Below are 22,767 nucleotides of genomic sequence, written 5' to 3' on the forward strand. Positions count from 1 at the left end.
TTTTGAATTAGTTCATGTTTATCTCATCAGAAAAGGGGGATCCCTGAAGCACTTGGGAAGGAGATCCCACCTAGGCACCATTAGACCTCAAGCCTTCCTCCACCAAGAAAGGCTATTCCGTGGTCTCTGGATGAGTTCCCGCTCTTCAAACTCCCCATACATGTTTGCCTCCCCAAACCCTGCTCCGTGCCTAGGACCCTAGGGCTCCAGCACCTGAATCTGCTCGAAGGGGATCTCAAAGCTGAAGGACTCGTTGAAGTATGGGTTCAGGGTCTTCTTCTTTACGGTTGTCTTCTTCTTCTTGAGCCGCTTGCCATTCTGCATCAGGTGGATCTTCACGTAGGGGTCTGCGGAGGGAGAATCCCAACCCCAGAGAGGTTCCCCTTAGCCCCCAGCCCTCCTGCCCAATGTACCAAGGCCTGCCCAGAGCATCAGTCAAGATGGGGTCTTCATTCTGCTGAGACCAGGCCCTCAGAAAGCCCCAAGTCACGCCATCCAGTTCAAAGGTGGCAAAAGACTTCACCTCAAGGACCAACTCTGACCAGTTGGTTGTGGCTTCCTGAATCATTGGGTGGGGGGCATTTCTGAGTCTAAGGCCTTGTGAGAAAGGGTATGGAGATTCATCTGTGATCCTGTGCTGGGGAGGGGGTGAGGAGTGCTAAAGTCAGGACACACATCTGCTGGGTCATGATCCCAATCCAATCCTCCTAATCTTGCAGACGAGAAACTGAGGCCAAAGAACGGAAATGACCTGCCCTAGGTCACACAGAAGGTCGGTGACAGAGCCGGAGCTGGCATTGAAACGTGCTGGTTGGAGCCCATGCCCAAGGCTGATTCTCTGGGAAGGCAGCTGAAGCAGCAGGCTTCATTCCCCAGAGCCCTGTGCCATGGGCCAGCCCCATTCACTACCAGGTAAATGTGATATTCAGAGCATCTTCCACCCCCCCTTCCCTCACCCTCCCCTTTCCAGGGCAGAGCCAGCAGAGCCTACAGCCTCTTCTGGAAACATGTCCCAATTGTGGTGTCACGTTTTGGGCGAAGCCCTGCCCATTTCCCTGGGAGAAGTAAAATCCTAAGTCACGAACTTATCTGGGGATGAAATTTCTCTGATCCTTTTCTCTGTAGCCCACAGTGCAAGGCCAGAGAGCATTGGGAAGGCAGTTCTGACGGGGACAAGGGGCCCTTGGAGAAAAGGAGGGGCTGGGAAGCCAAGGCTCCACCGCTCCTCGAGGAGACATCTCAGTCCCAGGGCAGCAAAGTGTTCCTCTTCACTGGAGTGTGCAAACTCTGCTAACTGGCTCGCTGGTGCCACCCAATGGCAGCCAGAAGCTCTCCACATACCTGAAAGGCCGCCCACGTCCATCTTCTTGAGGTTCTTGGCCTCCAGGATGCAGACAGTGAGCTTCCCAGCCGTAGGCACATAGCGCAGGGAGGTGCAGATGTCGCCCAGCTTCTCTGGCTATCCGGGGGAAGAGCAGGACTTGGGTCATCTCAGCCATCCTAGTGCCTCTCTCATGGCTGGCCTCTTTCTTGCCAAAATTAGCAAGGCAGTGATATGTCCCTGCCTCCCTCATCACCAGTCCCCATATAGGTGATGGCCGAGAAGGTCTTCCAGCATCTGACCTTGGGGCCCCCTGATGCAGTGCAACAAAGTCCCTGAAAGTGACAGGTTGGGACCTCAGGAGCCGTGGGCTGAGGATGAGGGGGTAGAGGACAGCTGTGGATCCCTGGGTGGATCTGGGATCTGGGAGGTTGGGAGTATGTTTGGGCTCCTACCCCAGGCTCTGGTAAGGTGGGAAGGGGTGCGAGAAGCAGGGGGGCTAGCCACGTGTCCACCACCAGGGGTCCTGGGGGACTGAATGTCTCAGAAGCCTTCTTTCCCTGAACACTCCCACCCACCAAGGTCTCTCCTTGTGGACCATTCCACTTGTAGTATGATTTGTGGTTTTCGGGGCAATTTGCATCCCTTCTTTTGTTACTATTACTGCAACTCTTTCATGTAAACAAAACAAGAATTCTTTGTAACCAATGAGAAACTGAGGTTCCCAGAGGCCATGGTTCGCTCAAAGTCACACAACAATTGAGCACTGCAGGCAGGTCGAGGACCCAGGGCTCCTAATTCCTAAGGCCAACACCACACTGCAGAGTCAAAGCTGCTCAAAGTCAAAGCCACCCAGGGCAAGACTGACCACATCACACAGGTCCTGGTTCAGGTGTGCTGGACTTCCTCCCAGGCACAGGGGACAAAAGGGACAAAAGGATGTCTTAAGTTTCTCTACTCAGCCCTCCATCACTGCCTAGAGTGTGCTGGGTAGCAGGGCCCTGGCCAAAACAAATGATTGATGCCCAGAAGGAGGAATGGTTAAAATGGAGTTTTAGGTACACAGCAATTGCTCAGCAAATATTTACTGAGTGAATGGATGCTGTAGCAGTTCTGGGAGGACAAGTCCCTCTGCTGAGTATCCTTTAGAACAAACATGAGCTTTCCTTATGGGTAAACTGAGGCACAGAGGCATGAATCACAGGCCTTAGGTAATAGCAGAAGCTTAGGAGTAACAATAATAATGGTGTTTATATTTATTTGAGTACCTACCAAATACCAGTCACTGCGCTAGGCGCTTTATGCAGGTAGTGAATCCTCATCTGTAAAAAGAGACTAAAGGAGGGAACCCAAGTCCAAACAGCGTAAGCAACTTGCCCAGGTTCACACAGCCAGGCAGTGTGGAGCTGGGATCCTAACCCAGGTCGCCTGCCTCCAAAGCCCATCCTATTTCCATCATGCCAAGAGGTGGAAGCCCACTTGTACATTCGTCTTTTTGCCCGATCTGGCCTCATCTCTGCTCTTACCTCCTCCTTTTCCCCGCCTTGCAGGTCTCTCCACTCCTCAATGGGCTGGCCGAGGTCCACTGTGTTCATAGGCACCTTTACCTCTCCAATGATGTCATGTTTGGAGAAGCGGTCAAAGTCATAGATGGCCATCACCAGAGTTTTGCCCCCGAGCTCCTGGTATGGCACCTGCAGGGCACAAGCAGAATCAGAGGGGGCCAGAGTGACTCACGCACCTCCAGGGGTGCTATGGGCAGAGGCCTCTATTCCAGCCCACAGGGTCCCAGTTAGTGTGCGGAGACAGAGAAAGACCCAGGGCTTTTGGGGAGCAGAGTGTGAGGGTGGGGTGGGAGGGATCCCCATCCTCCAAAGAGGTCAGGGGGGCCCTGCAGTCCAGGCTGCCATTGCTCCAGGCTGAGCAATGGCTAAAGACCAAGGAAAGGTCTGTAGAACTCAGCAGAGAATTGGGATCAGGGAGTGAGCTGGAGTCACCCTTCCAGCCCTCAGCACCTTGAAGGTGAAGGTTTCATTGAAGGCAGGGTTCAGTGTCTTCCGATGGACTTTGGTCTCATATTTCTTCTTCTTATCAGGAAGGAGGAAGACCTTGACATAAGGGTCTGAGGTGCCTCCCATGTCCAGGGCAGGCAGTTCAGCAGCCTGCAGAACGCCCACAGTAAGCTGTGGAGAGAGATGGGGAGAAGGGACCTGAGTTTCAGGACAGTTCCAATACCACAACTGGCCCCAGACCCAGTTCCCGCCAATTCCTTCCTAGAGGAGGCAGTTGGGGCAGGGGAATGAGGGGAGGCTGGTGCTAGAGAGGAAAACTGGTCTCCATTTCCACCCCAAGGAATTTGGAATGGCATTTAGGGAACCTGAAGTTGAAAGGGAAATTGCTTTGCCCAAGGTTGGTGGGCAGGTTAATAGCATAATCAACTTGGAACCTTCCGCAAGCAGGCTGGTGGCCAAGCCAGCATCAATGTCCAGAGCTATAGGCCCTGCCGTTTCCAGCCTGCCTCATTCTAAGGGAAGAGCAGCGCCCACACATCTCTGAGGGAGCTGTTTCTATCCCCCTTCCACCCAACTCCCAGGTCTCTCCCCATTCCCCACTCTGCCCCCACAGCCCTGCATACCTGATTAGCCTGAAAATCATAGTCCAGGGAAAACTGCAGTTTGCCCAGGTTCTCTGGCTCTTTCTCCTCCTCCCCTTCACCTTCCCCCTCAGTCAGGCCTGTCTCTGCATCATCATCATCCTGTGGGAGCTGGGGGAGAGAGGGAACAAGTTAAAAGGGGAGGACAGAGGAGCCTGGCTTGGCACAGGGTGATGGGAAACCAGCACCTCTGTGGTAGACCTTGACTCAGAACTGTGTGTGGTGGGGGTAAAAGAGAGAATGTGGCCCTGCCATGTGACCCTCCTTCATGGCCCATCAGAACCCCTAGACAGGTCCTCTACCCCCAGCCCTGTGTTTGAGACATGACTCTAGTTTGGGCACCACTCTCCTGCCTCTGAGGCACAGTGCACCATGGGACCAGGCCCTGTGCCAAGTGCTTCATAGCTTCTGGAGGCTGGGGTGGGGGTGGAATTTGCTTCTCTTGTAAGCCCTCTCCCAAACACTTTCTCCAGCTCAGGCCCCACGTATCCTGGGCAAGACATACCAGAAGTACGGTCCAGGCAGACAGGAGCAGAGTGAGCCCACAGGCGTGGAGGGAGAAAGAAGAAAGTGATATAAGAGAAAATCCTGCAGCTCAAACCAGCCCCTAAGTCACCACAGCCACTCATCAAGACCAGGAAGGGCTACACCCAAGTCATCCTGGAACCCCTCCCAACACACACTGCAGGTTCCTTTTGGGCCCACATACACACACATACCTGCATGTGCACAGACATATATACACACACATGCACTCAAAGGCCATTTAGATCCCTGGCTTCTGAGATCGAGCCCTTCCCTCCATCCTCCATATGGATTCCTTGAGCAAGAGATTCCTCCTAGTCACCCCTAAACAAACATGGGGGAAAGGGAAGCACACAGGGGCCTCTGCAAACTTAAAACAAGAAAAGGAGCTTTCTAGGCTGACCAACACCAAAAGACAGGGGAAAATAAATTAAATTATGATATGATTAATGATGGATTCTACTTGGCTCTGTCTTGGTGCCTCAGGGCCACTCTTCTGCCTCATTTGATTCCTGCCCCATGCCCAGTTAGATGCCTCCCATGAAGATATTGTCCTTCAGTCTCTCTGGCAGGAAAACAGGAAAAACCCAATGGTGTCTTGCTGGTTGGGGGGTGTCTCTTTCCAATATTTTGTCCTAGTAGCCTCATTGGGGGGTCAATATATTGTTCTTCACTGTTTTTCCAGGGATGAGTTCATACTAACACAGGAATAAGGCCCCCACTCCCAGGGACCTCTAGGTCGGTGGTGTTATACTAGAGATGTAACTGAGAGAGCCAAGTTTTAAGGAGGGGAGAAGGTTTGGTTGTGGAAGCCCAGGAGCTTTTGCTTACCCTTTCAGCATCAGGAAAGCCTGGGCTGAGCCCCTTCCAGTCCCCCTCACAACCAATGTGCCCTACCTGACCCCCTTTCATGTCCTTCATGTTCATGGCATTCTTCATGCCTTTGCCCTTTTCCTTCTTGTTCTTCTTCTTCTTGCAGCAGCACTTCTTGCAGATGCAGAAGCAGCAGGTGAGAAGCAGGAGCCCAGCAACCACAGCAATGGCGATCAGTGCCCAGGGTGGTACTGCCCACACAGAGAAGATCCCGGGGTCAGCAGTGCCATGTCTTGCAGCCCCTGACCCCGTAGCATTGGCAAAAATGGGTGAGGAATATGACTGCCCTCCCACAATGCCCACACCCCACATTTTAAAAGCCACACACCCATGAGTGATTTGTATGTAAGTTGCATATACTTTGCATGCCTTTTCATTAATGCCTTGCTTTTTTATTTATTTATTTATTTTTATTTATTGATTTTGCCTACTGCCCTTGTTGGCATAGCCTGCTAGCTGAGAGGTAGCAACAGGTGCATGCATAGAAGAATATCAGTTTAGCTCTACTGAGTTTTACTAGTGTGATCTATGGATCTATGGCTCACACTGGAGAGGATGGGATGATGCTTATCAGTCCCTTGGCCTCCACCCCTTGTGCCAAGTCTTGAGAGGGCTGATGCATAGCCGGATAGGCAGGCCAAGCTCCGTAAGGTTGAGTCTGGACCTAGACCACTGCTGGGCTTTGCAAAACCCAACTGTTTGGGGAGAGGTCCTGAGCTGCTCTCCGTGGTTCTGAAGCACCATCTCCCACCAGTGTGGCTGCTCCCCCTTAATCTGCATCTCTGGTGTCTCCTATACAGCCTCTGCCAGAAATTCAAAAGCAGCGAGGGCTTTTATTTTCTATCTTCCAACATAAATTTCAAAGTATTATTGGCAAACTTGAATAGTGACTTCTGTTTCATAATTTTTCATTGCCTTTTGGTTTCATCTTTGGACAGTTTTATAAGAACTTTTCTTCCCCTGAGAAGTTGAAGTGCATATACCCCTTGTTTGCCACATTAATGGCAGACCCTACTTCCCCCGCCCTGATTCCTGCAGGGGCTCTCCAAAAACCCAGCCTGAAATCTAAGCATTAGGAAAGAGCCCAGTCAATCACAACCCAGTGGTATCCCCAACCCTTCTTCACGTCCCCCAGACTCTAGCCTTGCCCCACCCTCTCAGCCACCAGGGACACTCACAGGGAATCTTGTTGATCTCATTGAAGAATTTTTCCTTCAATTTGGCAAACATGTCCTCCTGGCTCTCCCCAGGACCCCCACTCTCGGTGGAGTTGTCCACGGGTCCAATGGGCATCGTGGTGGTGGTGGTGGCAGGAGCCACAATAGGCTCCTGGTTCCTCTTGAAAATGTTCCTCATGGTGGCAGAGGGAACAGCTGGGGACAAGAGGGGAAGAGGGAAGAGTGAGTATCCCAGAGGTTGTCTTCCCCTCAGAAAGCCCTGCCCAAAGGACCAGGAGAAGCTCTTTATAGATCAAAGATATTTTGCACAATATTAACAACTCTAGTAAACCAATAATAATAGACATCATCCAATTAGTACATGGTCAGCCTGGGCACCATAGCAAGACCCTGTCTTTAGAAATTTTTTTTTTTTTAATTAGGCATGGTGGTGGCTGAAGTGACAGAGGATCACTTGAGTCCAGGAGTTTGAGGTTACATGAGCTATGGGTGACTAAGTAAAGTTCTGTCTCAAAAAAAAAAAAAAAAAAAAGGTTAGTACATATATATGTCCGGCACTACGCAAAGCACTTTCTGTGCATTATTCATCTAATCCAAAAAATAACCTAATGGTTTTTATTGTTTCCATTTAACAGATGGGGAAACAGGTTCAGAGAGGTTAGACAGTTTTTCCAAGGTCTCTTATCTGTAAGTTCTGAAACTGAGGTTTGAACTGGTCTGCCCAACTCCAGAGCCTGTATAGCTAAATCACTCTCCTATATCTCATTTAAATCTAACCCTCTAGGAAGGAGATAAGGTTTTACACTGAGGGCTCCTCTTTCAACCTCTCTCCTTGACTTCCAAGGATTTCCAGATACTGCTCTGCCTAGATTCTCTGCCCAGTTCCATGACGCTTGAACTCTCCTCATCCCTGACTCCAATTCCTCCTCCTGCCCTCCAAGACTCCTCAGCCCTCTGTGGTTTCTTCACCGGCTCCCTCAGTGCTCACTCAGGGTTTGTTTTGACCTCTCCTGTAGGAAGACCCACATCTCTATCTCTAGCCCTTCCTCCCCGGTCTACTCTGTAGCCCCTACTCCAGGATCATCTCTAGCCCTGCCCCACATGCAGCTGCACATTAGCTTTCCCGCATCAAAGATGTGGTGTTTATTAATAACAGAACCCAGACCTACTGTAGACAATTTGGGGAGACAGAAATCCCCCCTATAATTCTACCTTCCAAATCAACTAGCATTTGGGGCATTCTATGCTGGCATTTTTGCTGAATATGTTTTACATGTTGAGATCATACTATATGTAGTTTTTTTGGAAGATTTTTTACATAAAATTTCGTAAGTCTTTTCCTGTATTGTTTTTTATTATTAAATAGTTACATAATATCCTACTACATGGTAACACCATAATTTGCTTAGCCATTCCACTATTAGATGAGGCAGTTTTCAACTTTTTGCTAGTAAAACACTGAGCATAAATGTTGGTCTTCATTTAAGGCAATGTTCTTACGAGCTTCCAAACTCTACCCCCTACAACTCTGTCCTCTCCACCAAGCTCTTTCTGCTTCTCCGGGTTATGCACTCATTTCTCAACTGAAAGTCCCATGAGGGCAGATCCTGTGTTGGCAACAGCACCCCTCATGCCAAGCACACAGTGGGCACTCGGGGGGTATTTGTTGACTGAGCTCCTCTGAGAGAAAATAGCAGCATACACCCACAGGTATTCCAGGATGCAAGAATAAACAGCACAACTCCCTGAAGCATCCGTTTTACTGAATGGCAATTTACAGTATTTTAAAATTAAAACAAGCTGGAAATATAGAGTAGGATGCATATAGCACAAGAATTTAAAGAAAAAATTTGAGACTTTTCTCATTGCATGTTAGGGATGAGTTAACTCTCCTCAGGACTCAGGGTTCTTCTGAAGGAACGTTTTAGGAGCTCTTAAGTTCTGTCCCTTCCTTTAAAACCCTGCTGAGATCCCCTCCCCAGCCCTAGAGACTGCTCCAGCCTTAAGTACTTCTGGTGACCTGTACATTGATGCAATGTAGGTTCATTCACCAAGCATTTATTGAACTCTTACTACATGCCGTGTTGAAATAGCCTTGACCCCAAAACTGGCCTTGAAGTGAAAAACTAAGGTCCACTGGACACTTCACCTCTGGGGGCAAAGAGATGGGTCTGGTTTGGCGGGAACTGCAAGTAACCACACCAGGGGATCAAGATCTGTGTCCAGGGCCTTCCGCCGTGTCCATCTCCCCTCACTTCTACCACACTGCAAAGGGCTCTGTGGCCTTTTTTAAAAAAAACAGCTTTATTGAGATGTAATTCATATATCTTATAAGTCACCCACTAAAGTATACAGTTCAGTGCATTTTATTATATTCACCGAATGGTGGAACAATTAGCACAATCTAAGTTAAAACATTTTCATCACCTCAAAAAGATACCCAGTCCCGTTAGCAGTCACTCTCCATTCCCATCCTCTTCACAGCTCCAGCAACCACTAATCTACTTTCTGACTCTGTAGATTTGTCTATCCTAAACATTTCCTATCGATGGAATTATAAAATATGTGATCTTTGTGACTGGCTTCTTTCATTTAGTATGATGTTTTCAAGGTTCATCCATGTTGTAGTATCAGTATCTCATTCCCTTTTTATTGCCACATAATATTCCATTGTGTAGGTAGAACACATTTTTTTTTTTTTGGAGACAGGGTCTCACTTTGTCACCCAGGCTGGAGTGCAGTAGTGCAACCATGGCTTACTATAGCCTTCACCTGCAGGGCTCAAGTGATCCTCCCACCTCAGCTTCCTGAGTAGCTGGAATTACAGGTGCATGCTATCACACCAGGCTAATTTTTGAATTTTTTGTAGATGTGGAGTCTCCCTATATTGCCCAGGCTGGTCTCGAGCTCCTGGCCTCAAGCAGTCCTCCCACTTCAGCCTCCCGAAACATTGGCATTACAGGCATGAGCCACCGCACCTTACCTAGAACATATTTTATATTTATCCATTCATCAATTTATAAACATTTGGGTTATTTCCACTTTGGGCTATTTTATAACTAAATATAGCTAATAATATCCCACTTGCAAGATATTATGAATAATGCTGCTAAGAACATCCATGTATAAGTTTTTGCGTGGACATATGTTTTCATTTCTCTTGGGTATATATGTAGGTACGGAATTGCTGGCTCATAACTATGTTTGACATTTTAAGGTGCTGGCACCAATTTATGTTCCCACCAGCAATGTATGAGGGTTCCAAGTTCTCCACATCCCAGACAACACTTGTTATTATGTCTTTTTGTTTACAGTAATCCCAGTGGAGGTGAAGTGGCATTTCATTGTAGTTTTGATTTGCATTTCTCTGATGACTAATGATGTTGCATATCTTTTCATGTGGTTGTGGGCCCTTTGTATGTCTTCCATGGAGAAATACCTATTCAAATCCTTTGGTCATCTTAAAATATTTTGTCTTTTTATTATTGAGTTGTAAGAATTTTTATATATTCTGCATACCAGTTCCTTGTTGAACATATACTTTGCAAACATTTTCTCCCATTCTGGGGTTATATTTTCATTTTGTGTGTGTGGTGGTTTTTTGTTGTTGTTTTTGAGATGGAGTTTCACTCTTGTTGCCCAGGCTGGAGTGCAATGGCACAATCTCAGCTCACTGCAACCTCTGCCTCCCAGGTTCAAGCGATTCTCCTGCCTCAGCCTCCCAAGTAGCTGGGATTATTATAGGTGCTTACCACCATGCCTGGCTAATTTGTGTATTTTTAGCAGAGACAGGGTTTCACCATGTTGGCCAGGCTGGTCTCAAACTCCTGACCTCAGTTGATCCAGCCTCCTTGGCCTCCCAAAGTGCTGGGATCACAGGCGTGAGCCACTGTGCCCTGTCATATTTTCAGTTTTTAATGGTGTCCTTTGAAGCAAAAAAGTTTTCAATTTTGATGATGTCCAATTTAGCTATTTCTTTTGTTGCCATATTTTTGGTGCTATATCCAAGAAACCATCACTAAACCTAAGGGCACTAAGATTTACTCCTATGTTTTCTTTTTTTTTTTTTTTTTTTTTGAGGCGGAGTCTTGCTCTGTCGCCCAGGCTGGAGTGCAGTGGCCAGATCTCAGCTCACGGCAAGCTCCGCCTCCCGGGTTCCCGCCATTCTCCTGCCTCAGCCTCCCGAGTAGCTGGACTGCAGGCGCCCGCCACCTCGCCCGGCTAGTTTTTTTTTGTATTTTTAGTAGAGACGGGGTTTCACTGTGTTCGCCAGGATGGTCTCGATCTCCTGACCTTGTGATCCGCCCGTCTCGGCCTCCCAAAGTGCTGGATTACAGGCTTGAGCCACCGCGCCCGGCCAGATTTACTCCTATGTTTTCTTATGGGAGTTGTATAGTTTTAGCTCTCACATTCAAGTCTACAATCTACTTATTTTTTGATATAGGGTCTCACTCTGTCATCCAGGCTGACGTGCAGTGGCATGATCATGGCTCACTGCAGCCATGGCCTCCTGAGCTCAAGTGATCCTCCAGCCTCAGCCTCCTGAGTAGCTAGGACTACAGCCATGTGCCATTACACCTGGCTAATTTTTAATTTTCTTCTAGAAATTAGGATCCACTATGTTTCTACAATCCACTTTAAATATGGCATAAGGAAGGGGTTCACATTTATTCATTTGTATGTGGATATCCTTTGGTATAGTAACATTTGTTGAAAAGACTATTCTTTCCTCCATCCAATTGTCTTAGTTCCCTTGTAAAATATCAACTGACCATAAACATGAGGGTTTATTTCTGGACTCTCAATTCTATCTGTATGTCTAACCTCATGGCAATACCATATGGTTTTATTTTTTATTACTTTTTTTAATAGCACCTGCCTACTCTTGACCATACTGTCTTGATTACCGTAGCTTTGTAGTAAGTTTTGAAATCAGGTAGAATGGGTCTTCCAACCTTTTTTTTTTTTTAGCCAAGGTCTCACTCTGTCACCCAGGCCAGAGTACAGTGGCGTGAACATGGCTCACTCACTGCAGCCTTGACCTCCTGGGCTCAGTTGATCCTCCCACCTCAGCCTTCTAAGTAGCTGGGACTACAGCCCCATGCCGCCACAACTGGCTAATTTTTGTATTTTTGTAGAGACAGGGTTTCACCATGCTGCCCAGGCTGGTCTCAAACTTCTGGGCTCATGTAATCCACCTGCCTTGGCCCTCCCAAAATGCTGGTACTATAGGCATGAACTACTGTGCCAGGCCTTGTTCTTCCTTAATCAGGATTGTTTTGGCTATTCTGGGTTCCTTGCATTTCCATATGAATTTTAGGACCAGCTTGTTAATTTCTACAAAATAGCTGGAATTTTGATAGGTATTGTGTTGAATCCATAGATCAGCTCAGGGATCATATCAACAATATTGAGCTTTACATTATTTTTCCACTTATTTAGACCTTTAATTTCTTTCAAGATTGTTTTGTAGTTTTCAACATACAAATCTTGCACTTCTTTTGTTCCTAGGTATCTTATTCTTTTTGATGTCATTATCAATGGAATTGTTTTCTTAATTTCACTTTCAGATTGTTCACTGCTAGTGTATAGAAATATAATAGATTTTTGTATCTCAGTTTTGTACCCTGCCACATTGCTGAGTCTCTTTTGTTTTTGTTTTTTTGGAGACAGAGTCTCACTCTATCACCCAGGCTGGAGAGCAGTGGTGTGATTTCGGCTCACTGCAACTTCCACCTCCTGGGCTCAAGCAATTCTCATGCCTCGGTCTCTCAAGTAGCTGTGATTATAGGCGTGTGCCACCATGTCCGGCTAATTTTTGCATTTTTAGTAGAGATGGGGTTCCACCATGTTGGCCAGGCTGGTCTTGAACTCCTAACCTCAGGTGATCCACCTGCCTCCACCTCCCAAAGTGCTGGGATTACAGGCATGAGCCACTGTGTTCAGCCAGAAATCATTTGTTCTAATAATTTGTGTGTGTGTGTGTGTTGGTGGATTCCTTAGGATTTTCTATATATAGAATCATGCAAATGAAGATAGTTTCCCATTTTCTTTTTCTTCCCTAATTGCCGTGGCTAGAACTTCCAGTCCACTGTTGAACAGAAGTGGTGACGGTGGGAATTCTTGTCTTTTTCCTGATCTTTGGGGGAAAATCTTTCAATCTTTCTCCATTTAATATAATGTTAGCTGTGGGATTTTTGTAGATGCCATTTATCAGGTTGAGCCTAGCTCCTCCATTCTACCCTTGCCCCTGAATTGGCAGTCCTCCTCCCCTTTCTGCAGACAGCTCCCCACAGCCGGTGCACAGTCCCTACAGCACCCCACCCTCTCACTCTCCCGTGTGGGGCGAGCAGGAGGCAGCACAGGCTGGGGGAAGAGGCTGAATGTAGTCCCAAGAATGCCAACCACTTGTCATTTGACTCCAAATAAATCCCTTTGTGAAACTTGATTTCCTCAATATAAAATTGTGGAAAATAATACCTACTTTTCAGAACTGCTGTGAAAAGTTAAAAATAAATTTGGGGCCGGGCGCGGTGGCTCAAGCCTGTAATCCCAGCACTTTGGGAGGCCGAGATGGGTGGATCACGAGGTCAGGAGATCGAGACCATCCTGGCTAACACGGTGAAACCCCGTCTCTACTAAAAAATACAAAAAACTAGCTGGGCGAGGTGGCGGGTGCCTATAGTCCCAGCTACTCGGGAGGCTGAGGCAGGAGAATGGCATAAACCCGGGAGGCAGAGCTTGCAGTGAGCTGAGATCCGGCCACTGCACTCCAGCCTGGGCGACAGAGCGAGACTCCGTCTCAAAAATAAAAAAAAAAAAAAAATAAATAAATAAATTTGGTTGTGTCTGGCACATAGAGGGCATTCAATAAATGTGAATCTGAGAAGTGTTCACTGAACCCCGTCTGAAGCACCTGGAAGTGGCTTTGGCACAGTAGAGGGACCCAAGGTTCATGGCGGATGCGGGCTTTGTCTCCAAGACTGACCATCCAGAAATGATCCTGTAGCCAAGTAAAGCTGCTTGGAGTGAAATAAACCTGCCAGGAATGAAGATGCTGAATGCTCCAGAGGTTCAGGGAACCTGCAGGCCAGGAATGAAGGGGGAGAACTGCATCTCAGGAGTGTTGGAGTCCAAGAAAAGGAAATTAGAACTCCCTCTATACCCAGCAGGGACCACTGAAGGGTGCTGAGCAGTTGTAAGTGGGGGTTTGTAAAGTTAGCTCCATGGGGAGTGGAGCAGGGAGGCTGGTTCCACAGACCAGAAATGGTAAGGACCTGCACTAGGGTGGGAAGGTAGGGAATGGAGTAGAGAGAACAGATGTGAAAGACACATGCATTCATTCATTCATTCATTCACTCACTCACTCACTCACTCAAGTATTTATTGAGCTCATAGCATGCTTCCCTCATGGAACTTACCATGCACTTCACATAAGCGCATATAAAATTGTAATTATGAGAAGTGCAGGAAAGGAGAGCCATCTGGTGGTGAGCGTCTATAACGGGGCATACCTGAACTAATCTGGGAAAGCAAAAGTGCTTTCTTGAAAAACTGATGAGTGAACTGAGACGTGAAGGGTGAGTATTTATCCAGGTAAAGAGGATATGAAAGGGCAGCCTAGGCAGAGAGCACAGCCTGTGCAAAGGCCCAGAGGTGGGATGCAGTGTGGTGAGTCCAAAGCCTGAGAGAAGGCCAGGGCAGCCGGAGTGGATGCAGGATGGTTCAGGGTGAGGTTGGCAGGCCGGGCAGGGCAGGATCAGGGGCACCATAGGCTGCATCAAAGAGTTTTGTCTTTCCCAAAGAGGAATGAGAAGCTGTGGGAGGCCTTTAAGGGTGGGGGCAGGGGTAACATGTACAAATGTATATTTTGAAAGTTTCACTTCGGCTGTAGTGAGTAAAAAGACTAGGATTGGAGCATAACTCCAAAGGAAAGGGGGGGAAAGGGTTGAAAACAACCAATAACAAATGTCTTATCATCCCTGAGCTCTTATGACAGACAGACAGTGTTCCCGGGGAATCCACCAGAGGAAAATGACTTAGAGCTGCAGAGAGGGAATGTGGGGAGTCCCTGAAGCAGCAGATTGGAGGCTTTTCCAGACTCCACCACAACCAGGAAGCTATAGCTGCCCAGACAGCAAGGGAATAGAAGATGCCTGAGAAGGAGGCTCTTGGTCAAAGGCAGGCATGGCCAGTGGGCCCAGAGAGTGGATAGGGTGGATTCAGGGCCCACCTCTCAATTATGCACCCAGTACATGGCACCAGGTGCTGGGACCAGAAGCCTTGGGGCCATCCTCCCATCCATGTGGGGTCACCCCCCACACCCCAGGTGTCTGCAAATTCATCAACAACCCACAATGCTTTCCCAACCTGGCCACTTTCCACCCTCTACTTGGAGTACCACAGTAGCCTCCTATCTGGAAGCTTCCACTCCGCCTGATCTCCACACTGCAGCCAGACTGATCTATTTAAAACCCTCCTGTGGCTTCTTGTCACATTTAGAGTAAGATCCCTGCCTGGCCTGGCCCCTGGCTGGCTCCCACAGGCATTTCCTGTCCCTGTCAGTCACTCATTTCCTGCCATGCTGGCCTCTTGCCACCAGCCACAAACCCACCAAACAGACCCCCATCCCACAGCCTCGGTACTTACTCTCCTCAGCCTAGAATGCTCTTCCTGGAGAAATCTCCCTGACCTCCCCGGGACACCATCAGCCCCCCCTCTAGTCTTCTTTTCCCACCGTGGTCTGTGGTGCCTACAACTCGTTCCCAATTCCCTACACTCCCTTGGCATTTTTGTGGCACTCGCCTGGCAAAGTGCCAGCCCTGGAGAACTCTCACTGACAGCTTTCTCCTTCTCCATGGCTACCCCCGACTGCTGAGCCCCCTGGTGAGATCCCCCTATACTATGAGGGCAGCCTGTGTCCCATCAGCCCTCAGGATCACCCAGGCCCTCTGCATTGCACAGAAACTGCGGGAAACGCCTCCCCACCAGCTTTGCCTCCTCCTCCAGTCTCTGCAGGCCTGTGGCTCCTTCACACCCCTCCTTTATCTTTGCTGTTATTTTAAGGAAAAATAGAAGTGAGAAATCTCTCAAAATGTCCCAACCTCGGGTCAAACCACAGACCTTTCCTCCTGACCCCTTCTCAGTTTAGGGCTTTTCCTCTGGTTAAGCCAGTTCCCGCTCCTGCGCAGGAGCCCTTCTGACTTCTCAGGAAGTCCTTTTCATCCCTGCCGTTTCTTGTGCCTGACATTTCCCCCTTCCCTCGGCTGAGGCTGGATCAGTCCAGTTTATCACATTACCCACCAAAAATGAGCCTCACCTGCTACCTTGTTCTTCCTTTCCCTTTGTGACCACACACACTTGCACACACATACACATATGCACACACATATACACACATGTGCACAAATACACGCACACATGGTCCCCCTTTCTTCACGTTCACCTCACTCATCAGCCCCTCTGTTGTGGCTTCTGCCCCATCCCTCTGCTGAAGTAGCTCTTTGTAAAGTCATGGATGAGGACCACAAAGTCACTAAACCCAGGGCACATTTTCATTTTCCTTGAGCTGGACCCCCGAGCTGTGGTCACCAGCTGGCCACTGCCTGCTGTCGTCATAACTGTGACTACTCCTCCTTCGGTTGCCTCAGGCTTGCTCTTGAGGTCCTTCCCTCCTCAGCTGTGGTGTCTCCCTGTGTGGTTCCTTCCACATCCTGGCATCAGTGCCATCCTCTTCTGTCAGAGTCAAGCCACTTCTGAGCTCCAGGTCCACAGGTCATTCGGCCCCCAACATAGCCATCTGATCTCCTGGGTCTCCTCTTGCTCACCTCCAGTCAGTTCCGTATTTGCCACCAAGGCAATCTTCATAAAATGCAAAACCAGTCATGTCGCCATAATGAAAAGCCATCCCAGGGAGACAGGCCAAAAGCCCTAGCGTGGCCTACAGCCCCTCATGCTCTCCATCCAGCAGCACCTCGGCTTTCCCTCCCTGGGTTGGTAACACCAGCCCACACTCCTTGTTTCCCCTAATACACTGTATTACCCTCCTCAGGGCCTTTGCACATGCTGTGCCCCCTTCACGGAGCCAAAGCCTATGATACAGTTTGGATCTGTGTCCCTGCCCAAATCTCATGTCAAATTGTAATCCCTCATGTTGGAGGTGGGGCCTGGTGAGAGGTGATTGGATCACAGGGTCAGATCTAGTGATAGTGAGTTCTCGTGAGATCTGGTCATTTAAAAGTGAGTAGCGCCCCCCAAACCCCGCTCCCCTGCCTCTTCTTCCTGCTCTGGCCATGTGAAGGGCTGGCTCCCTCTTCACCTTCTCCCATGATTGTAAGTTTCCTGAGGCCTCTCCAGAAGTCAAGCAGATGCCAGCATCATGCTTCCTGTACAGCCTGTGGAACTTTGAGCCAATTAAACCTCTTTTCTTTATAAATTGCCCAGTCTTAGGTGTTTCTTTATAGCAGTGCAAGATCAGACTAATACAGTCTACACATCTTTCTCAGCTCAAACAGCACTTCCCTCCCCCACACCCATGGCTCCCTCCTCCCCTATCCTGCATCAAGGCCCCAACCACCTGCTTTCCCGGCTCTCCATTCTCATCCCCATGGTACTCATGCAGCTTGTGACTGTATAAGCAACCACCTCATTTGTCTTGCTCACTGTTGTCACTCTAGTGCAGGCATTGGCCAACGGCGGTCCAGGTGCTAAATCCAGTCCCACACCCAATTTTTGTAAATAAAATTTTGTTGGGATGCTCACTCGTTTATGCTTTTTTTTTTTTTGTTCGTTTGTTGTTGTTGTTGAGACCGAGTCTCGCTCTGTCTGCCAGGCTGGAGTGCAGTGGCACGATCTTGGCTCACTGCAACCTCTGCCTCCTGGGTTCAAGAGACTCTCCTGCCTCAGTCTCCCAAGTAGCTGGATTACAGGTGCCCACCACCATGCCCACTAATTTGTTTTAGTTTTGTAGAGATGGGGTTTCACCATGTTGGCCAGGCTGGTCTTGTCGTCAGGCTATATCCAGGGACACACACCCAAGCATAGATTGGGAAGGAACCAAGGCCTGGTGTGAGAGAGAGTGTGTGTGTGTACAGTGAGACCCCAAAGCTGGCATGGGAAGTGGGGGCATTGCACACAGCTCTGGGAACTGCTCATCCTTCCTCTCCTCTTGCAGCAGGCCTGGGACCATAGAGAGTCAGACATACCCCCTTCTGAGCCATTTCACCTCAGGTGGTTTTTTTCACCTCTCTGAGTGTCAGACTTCTTAACTATTGGAATGCAGCTTTTATTCCTAAACCCTTGAATTGAGGCTGGGATTAAATGAAATGTTGCATGGGTAGTGACCACATGTCCTTCCCACAGCCCACAATCTGCCCAGCATGTAGAGAACCACTGCTTATTTTTCCAAGGCTGCCCTTGGGTTGCATTTCCATTTTCCCTGGAAGACACTCCAGTAGCTGAGAGACCAAGATTCCCTCGGCAGACTCTCCTTCTGATGTGACCCCTTACCGCCTGGCTCTACTGTCCCTTCTAGAGTCAGAGGAGTGAAAAAAAAAAAAAAAAAAAAAAAAACAGGAAAACAGCAAGAGCCCGTTCATACCCCACATGCCACCTGAGACTCCTAGAGGCCCAGAGAAGTGAAGCTAGTTGTCCAAGGTCGCACAGGCATTTGGTGGAGGAAGAATCTAAGTTCCTGGACCCCCAGTCCAGTGCTTCCTTCCACAGCCCAGCAGCCTCCTCTGCCTCCAGGACTATTTCCCCCACTCTAGAAGGCAGAGCTCCCATGGCTAGGGAGGAATGGCAGCGAGAACGGTGTGAGGGAGAGCCAAATCCTCAGAGACTCACAGCTGCCCCGGCTCCCGCATGGCTGGGAGCTGCAGTCCTGGGGAGAGCAGCCAGCTGGAAGACTTGAGGATGATAAATGGATCAGGGTACCAGGGCTCCCAGGACAGAGTGAACTCCTCTGCCTGGTCAGAATCACCCAAGCAAGAAAGCATGAAATGGCGTCATTAGGTGAAGGCTGCAGCTGTCCGGGGGAGGGAGGCTGGGGGTGGGGAGAGATGCCTGCTCCCAGACTGCTGGACCACAGGTCAAGGTCTGAAGAGGGAGGGGCCTGGGAGGCCCCATCAAGGGAGAAGACATACAAGGGCAGGGACTGAGGAAGGGTGGCTCAGGCTTGGCCTGCATCAAGACCCCCTGGGGAGTTTGTTAAAATGCAGACCCTCTGCCATTGCACCCTGTCCCCGAGAGCCTAACTCAGAAAACTCAGTGGACTGGAATGTGCCCAGGGATCTGCATTGTAACAAGCACCCCCATTTCCTCTGATGCAGGTGATCTGGGCACCACACTTTGAAAACATGAGGTTCTAAGTAATTAAGAAAGATTTGCCAGAGAGGTCAAAGTCCAAGCCCAGGTGCTGGAAGTAAAATAAGCCTCAAAGGCACTGTGCACCTGGAGGGCATCAGGGCAGGGCGGGCAGGAAGACACTGGTGGCAACAACAGGTTCAATCACCATAGCTCTGTTTGGTGAGCACAGAGATGTTCTCATCTAACCCACCTGGGGGGAGGGCACGATTACCACCATCACTTCAAAGGCAAACTCTGCCCAGACAGGTAGGAAGTGACCTGCCCAAGGTCACACAGTTGGTCAGAGTAAAGATCCCAGTCTAAATTTGACTGAGGCCAGGTCTCCTGCTCAGGAGCAAGGTAGGGGGCCCAGTCCTCAGGGAAAGCCCAGGAAGGGGGAGTCTCCGATAGTGGGAAATGATGCTGGAAAAATAGGGGTAGACCAGAAGCAAGGCCACTAAACAGAATCCACACAGGAATTCCCGTCTCCCCCGGTGCACTGGCCGCTGTCCTGCCTGCCCAGGATGGCCACTTGGCCCCGTGATGGTGTCAGTCCCAAGCACTCAGGCCTCTCCAAGTGGCCCCAGGGTTGGGAGCAATGGGTCCAGGAGGAACCATGCTTGGCATGCATGTCCCTGCACAGACCCTAGAACACACTGGGGTCTCGGGGTACTAGTTAACTGCCTCTGGCCCCCTTTGCTAGGGAGAACAGCCACATTTGGCCTAGGGTGGGAGAGGAGTTGGGGAGCAGGTGACAGCCTGGTTGGCTTATCCTTTATCTTATCCTTTTTTTTCTATCATGTAGAGAGCTGTCAGGGCAGAGAGCAGGACTTCAGGTGAGTATCAAGAATGCTCTCAACAGAGCCTAGGGATACACCGGGATGGGGAGTCAGGGGGAAGGAGCTGCCATCTCTTCCTCCATTATGAGCCCTCTTATTACAAGCAGAAACAACATGTCTGAAGGCTCTTTTTCCCTTAACTCCAAGCACCCAGATGTGCTCAGAGCTCAGCTGCAGTTCTTGTACCTAAACTAAAGGGAGACTTGATTGACAATCAAGTTGAGTAGGAGGGAAGGGGAGCTAGGCTGGAGGAGGAAGGTGGGGTGAGACGACCTCGCACACTCACACTCACACTCTCAGTAATTCTGGGATGTTCTGCTTTGAGGGTCTTCATTCTGCCCATGGTCAGCCCATGTGGGAGTATCACAGAAAGCCCAGATGCCCTAGAGCTTCACTCTGTGTGGGTGAACAGGGAATGATCTCCAAGGGAGATAGTGAAAGAATCGGCATGAAGGGGAGTGAGCATGGTACCTGGGTAAAAGGGTGAGGGAGAAGTCTATGTGCGATTGTATGCTTCTATATTCACAGCACAGCTCTGGAAAGGTGCATAAGGAATTCATGACATTAGTTGTAGTTGCTTCTGGGGAGGGGAGTTGGGAAAGGAGGAACTAGAAAATATTTCACTGGATCTCTTTCTGTATCTTTAAAATTTTGAACCCCACGAAAATCTGCCAGTCTCTTCCACCCTCTGGTACTTCAGAACCCTGGAGCTGGATCCTCAGCCTTGCGAAGGAGAAAACAAATGAGGGGGGTTTGTGTATTTTTAAATTTATTTTACTTTATTTTTTAGAGACAGCGTCTCACTCTGTTGCTCAGGCTGGAATACAGGGGCGTGATCATAGCTCACTGTAGCCTTCAAACTCCTGGGCCCAAGCAATCCTCCCACCTCAGCCTCCCAAGGAGCTAGGACCACACACGTGCGCCACCATGCCTGGCTAGTTTTTAAAATTTTTTGTAGAGACAGGGTACCACGATGTTGCCCAGGCTGGTCTTGAACTCCTGGCCTCATGAGATCTTGCTGTCTTGACCTCCCAAAGTGCTGGGATTACAGGCGTGAGCCACTGCACCCAGCCAAAAGAGAGAACAAACAAGTGGGTTTGTGTAGCTCACCCAGGAATCACCCAACCTGCTCCAGGTGGGCGGCATGCTGCAGGGAGAATGCCACCAGGACCTGCCCCCCTCACCCTCAGAGAATACCTGGGCTCTCACCTTGCCTCTCTTCTTCCCTACAAAAAGTCAGGAGACCAGAAGCCCTGATGTCTCCTCTAGCAGGCTTCTGGGATCCCTTCGTGTGCCCCCAAATGAGACTGCCTCCAAAATGGGATCCCGATGCCACATCAAAGATGGGTAAGTTCGATCCTCACCCTCACCAAAAGTGTGTGTGTGTGTGCACGCGTGTACACACACACACACACACACACACATTCACCATCAACTGCCAACCCAAACCAATTAAATATGATCTGGGGACTAGGCACTTCTGTGTATTATCCCACTCAGTACTGGCCTCGATTAATACAGATAATGGAGAGCTGACTGGATACAGCTTACAGTATTTAATCTTTCCTGGCATTGTATTTGCAGAAGCCAAAGTAATGAGATGGAAATAGGTTAACCAGCAAGACACCTCTCACCGAAGCTCGCAGGCTAAAAAGATCAATACTTAAGGAGAAATGTATGTCTTTATGTTTTGCACCAATGCTTCAGTCCAACGTTTGGTCCTGGGAGGTTCAGGATCAAGTTTTAATGAATTAATTTTCTAGCTCATTCTGAAAATAAATTACCCATTTCTTTGAGTTCCTTGTGTACCGAGGCCTGATGAGCCTTCTTGGTCAGTCCACGCACACCTCCACTTTGGAGCAAGGTTGTCATTCCGCACGCATAGAAGCAGAGTCTGTTCTTGACTGGCCCTGGGGAAGCTAACAACTGCTGGGTTCCTGAGAGTTGGAACGTCCTTCTAGAGTCTAACTTCAATCTCTCCTGCTGCATCAACACTCATTTTCCTTCCCTCGCGTCTACGCTGAGATCAGCAATCCCAGGCCACCTGATGGGCGCCTCAGAATCCAATGGCTGAGGATTGAGCCCTTCCTGCACCAATCTTGGGCTGGCCTGTTAGCCTCCCTGTGCTTGTGCGGCTGTGTGTAAGTGAGGGTTAAGCATCCCTGCCCTGCCTGCCTTAAGGACAGCTTCCATGATCAAAGGTGAAGGTTCCTGAATAAGGCTCTGTAAACCTGCAGCATCTCACACCTGCCTCGGATTATTTCTCTCTACACTCCAGGCATGGATACCCTTAAATCACAGGCAAATATTAATAAAACCCAGCCTGTGAGGGCTGAGGGACTCTTACAGACAACGCAGTCCACAGCCCCTTTTCAAAAACAAAGAAACCGAGGCCCCAAAGGGAGGTGGCTTACCTCCATCACACAAACAACACCGCTAAATGGTAGTGGAACTGCCTGAGTTGTCAATTCCTGGAATCCAGGCCTTTGTCGCCCCTCAGGCCACGCCGCCAAGCCCTGACTCCATTTGATCCTTGGCTAACTCTTGTAGGGTGCAGGGGTAGCAGTGATGAGGGGGCAGAGGGATGCCCTGGCCAGGCCAAGCCCCTCAGCACACCCTCTGCTCTGCCACCCTGGCCAGGATCACAACGTGAAACAGGACAGAGGAGTCCGCGATCCCCCTGGGAGAGGAGCTGGAGCCGGGCTCCCTGGAGAGGGAGTTAACACTGCAGCGAGGCGCACTCTAGCCAAGGCGGAGGAGTTGCTGAGTCACAGTCCAGCCGCCTGGCCAGCTCTGAAGGCCTGCGGGGGCCCCCAGCTGCTCCCAGCCCAGGGGGCTGCCTCTGGCCCCCAGACAGGCTGCCTTCCCACCTCCTTCTCCAGAGACTCAGAATCTTGGGTCTCCAGGGTTCCCCACTCCCTAGCATCCCACATCTCCCAAACCCACAGGCAGCTGTCCTGGGGCAGAGGAGAAGGTCTTCCACTGGTTGGGTGTCAAGATGCTTGGGAGCAGGCTGGGAATGGTGGGGGACCC

The 22,767-nt window shown here is 49.5% G+C and overlaps 1 protein-coding gene across 1 annotated transcript in view; it reads right to left on the bottom strand.

Annotated features, from left to right (window-relative positions):
* Positions 1-22,767, bottom strand: part of SYT2 (synaptotagmin 2) — a 48,902-nt gene that overhangs the window by 3,230 nt on the left and 22,905 nt on the right. Inside the window, exons 2-8 of the mRNA XM_033198355.1 lie at positions 6,551-6,745; positions 5,397-5,563; positions 3,957-4,076; positions 3,337-3,504; positions 2,848-3,015; positions 1,342-1,459; positions 214-347 (exon numbers count right to left, since the gene is read on the bottom strand). Coding sequence (XP_033054246.1) covers positions 214-347; positions 1,342-1,459; positions 2,848-3,015; positions 3,337-3,504; positions 3,957-4,076; positions 5,397-5,563; positions 6,551-6,728 — 1,053 coding nt within the window. The 5' untranslated portion in view covers positions 6,729-6,745. The remainder of the gene's footprint in view (positions 1-213; positions 348-1,341; positions 1,460-2,847; positions 3,016-3,336; positions 3,505-3,956; positions 4,077-5,396; positions 5,564-6,550; positions 6,746-22,767) is intronic.

This window comes from Trachypithecus francoisi, unplaced genomic scaffold (genome assembly GCF_009764315.1).
Source record: "Trachypithecus francoisi isolate TF-2019V2 unplaced genomic scaffold, Tfra_2.0 Lachesis_group5, whole genome shotgun sequence".
In the NCBI taxonomy this organism is placed as follows: domain Eukaryota; kingdom Metazoa; phylum Chordata; class Mammalia; order Primates; family Cercopithecidae; genus Trachypithecus; species Trachypithecus francoisi.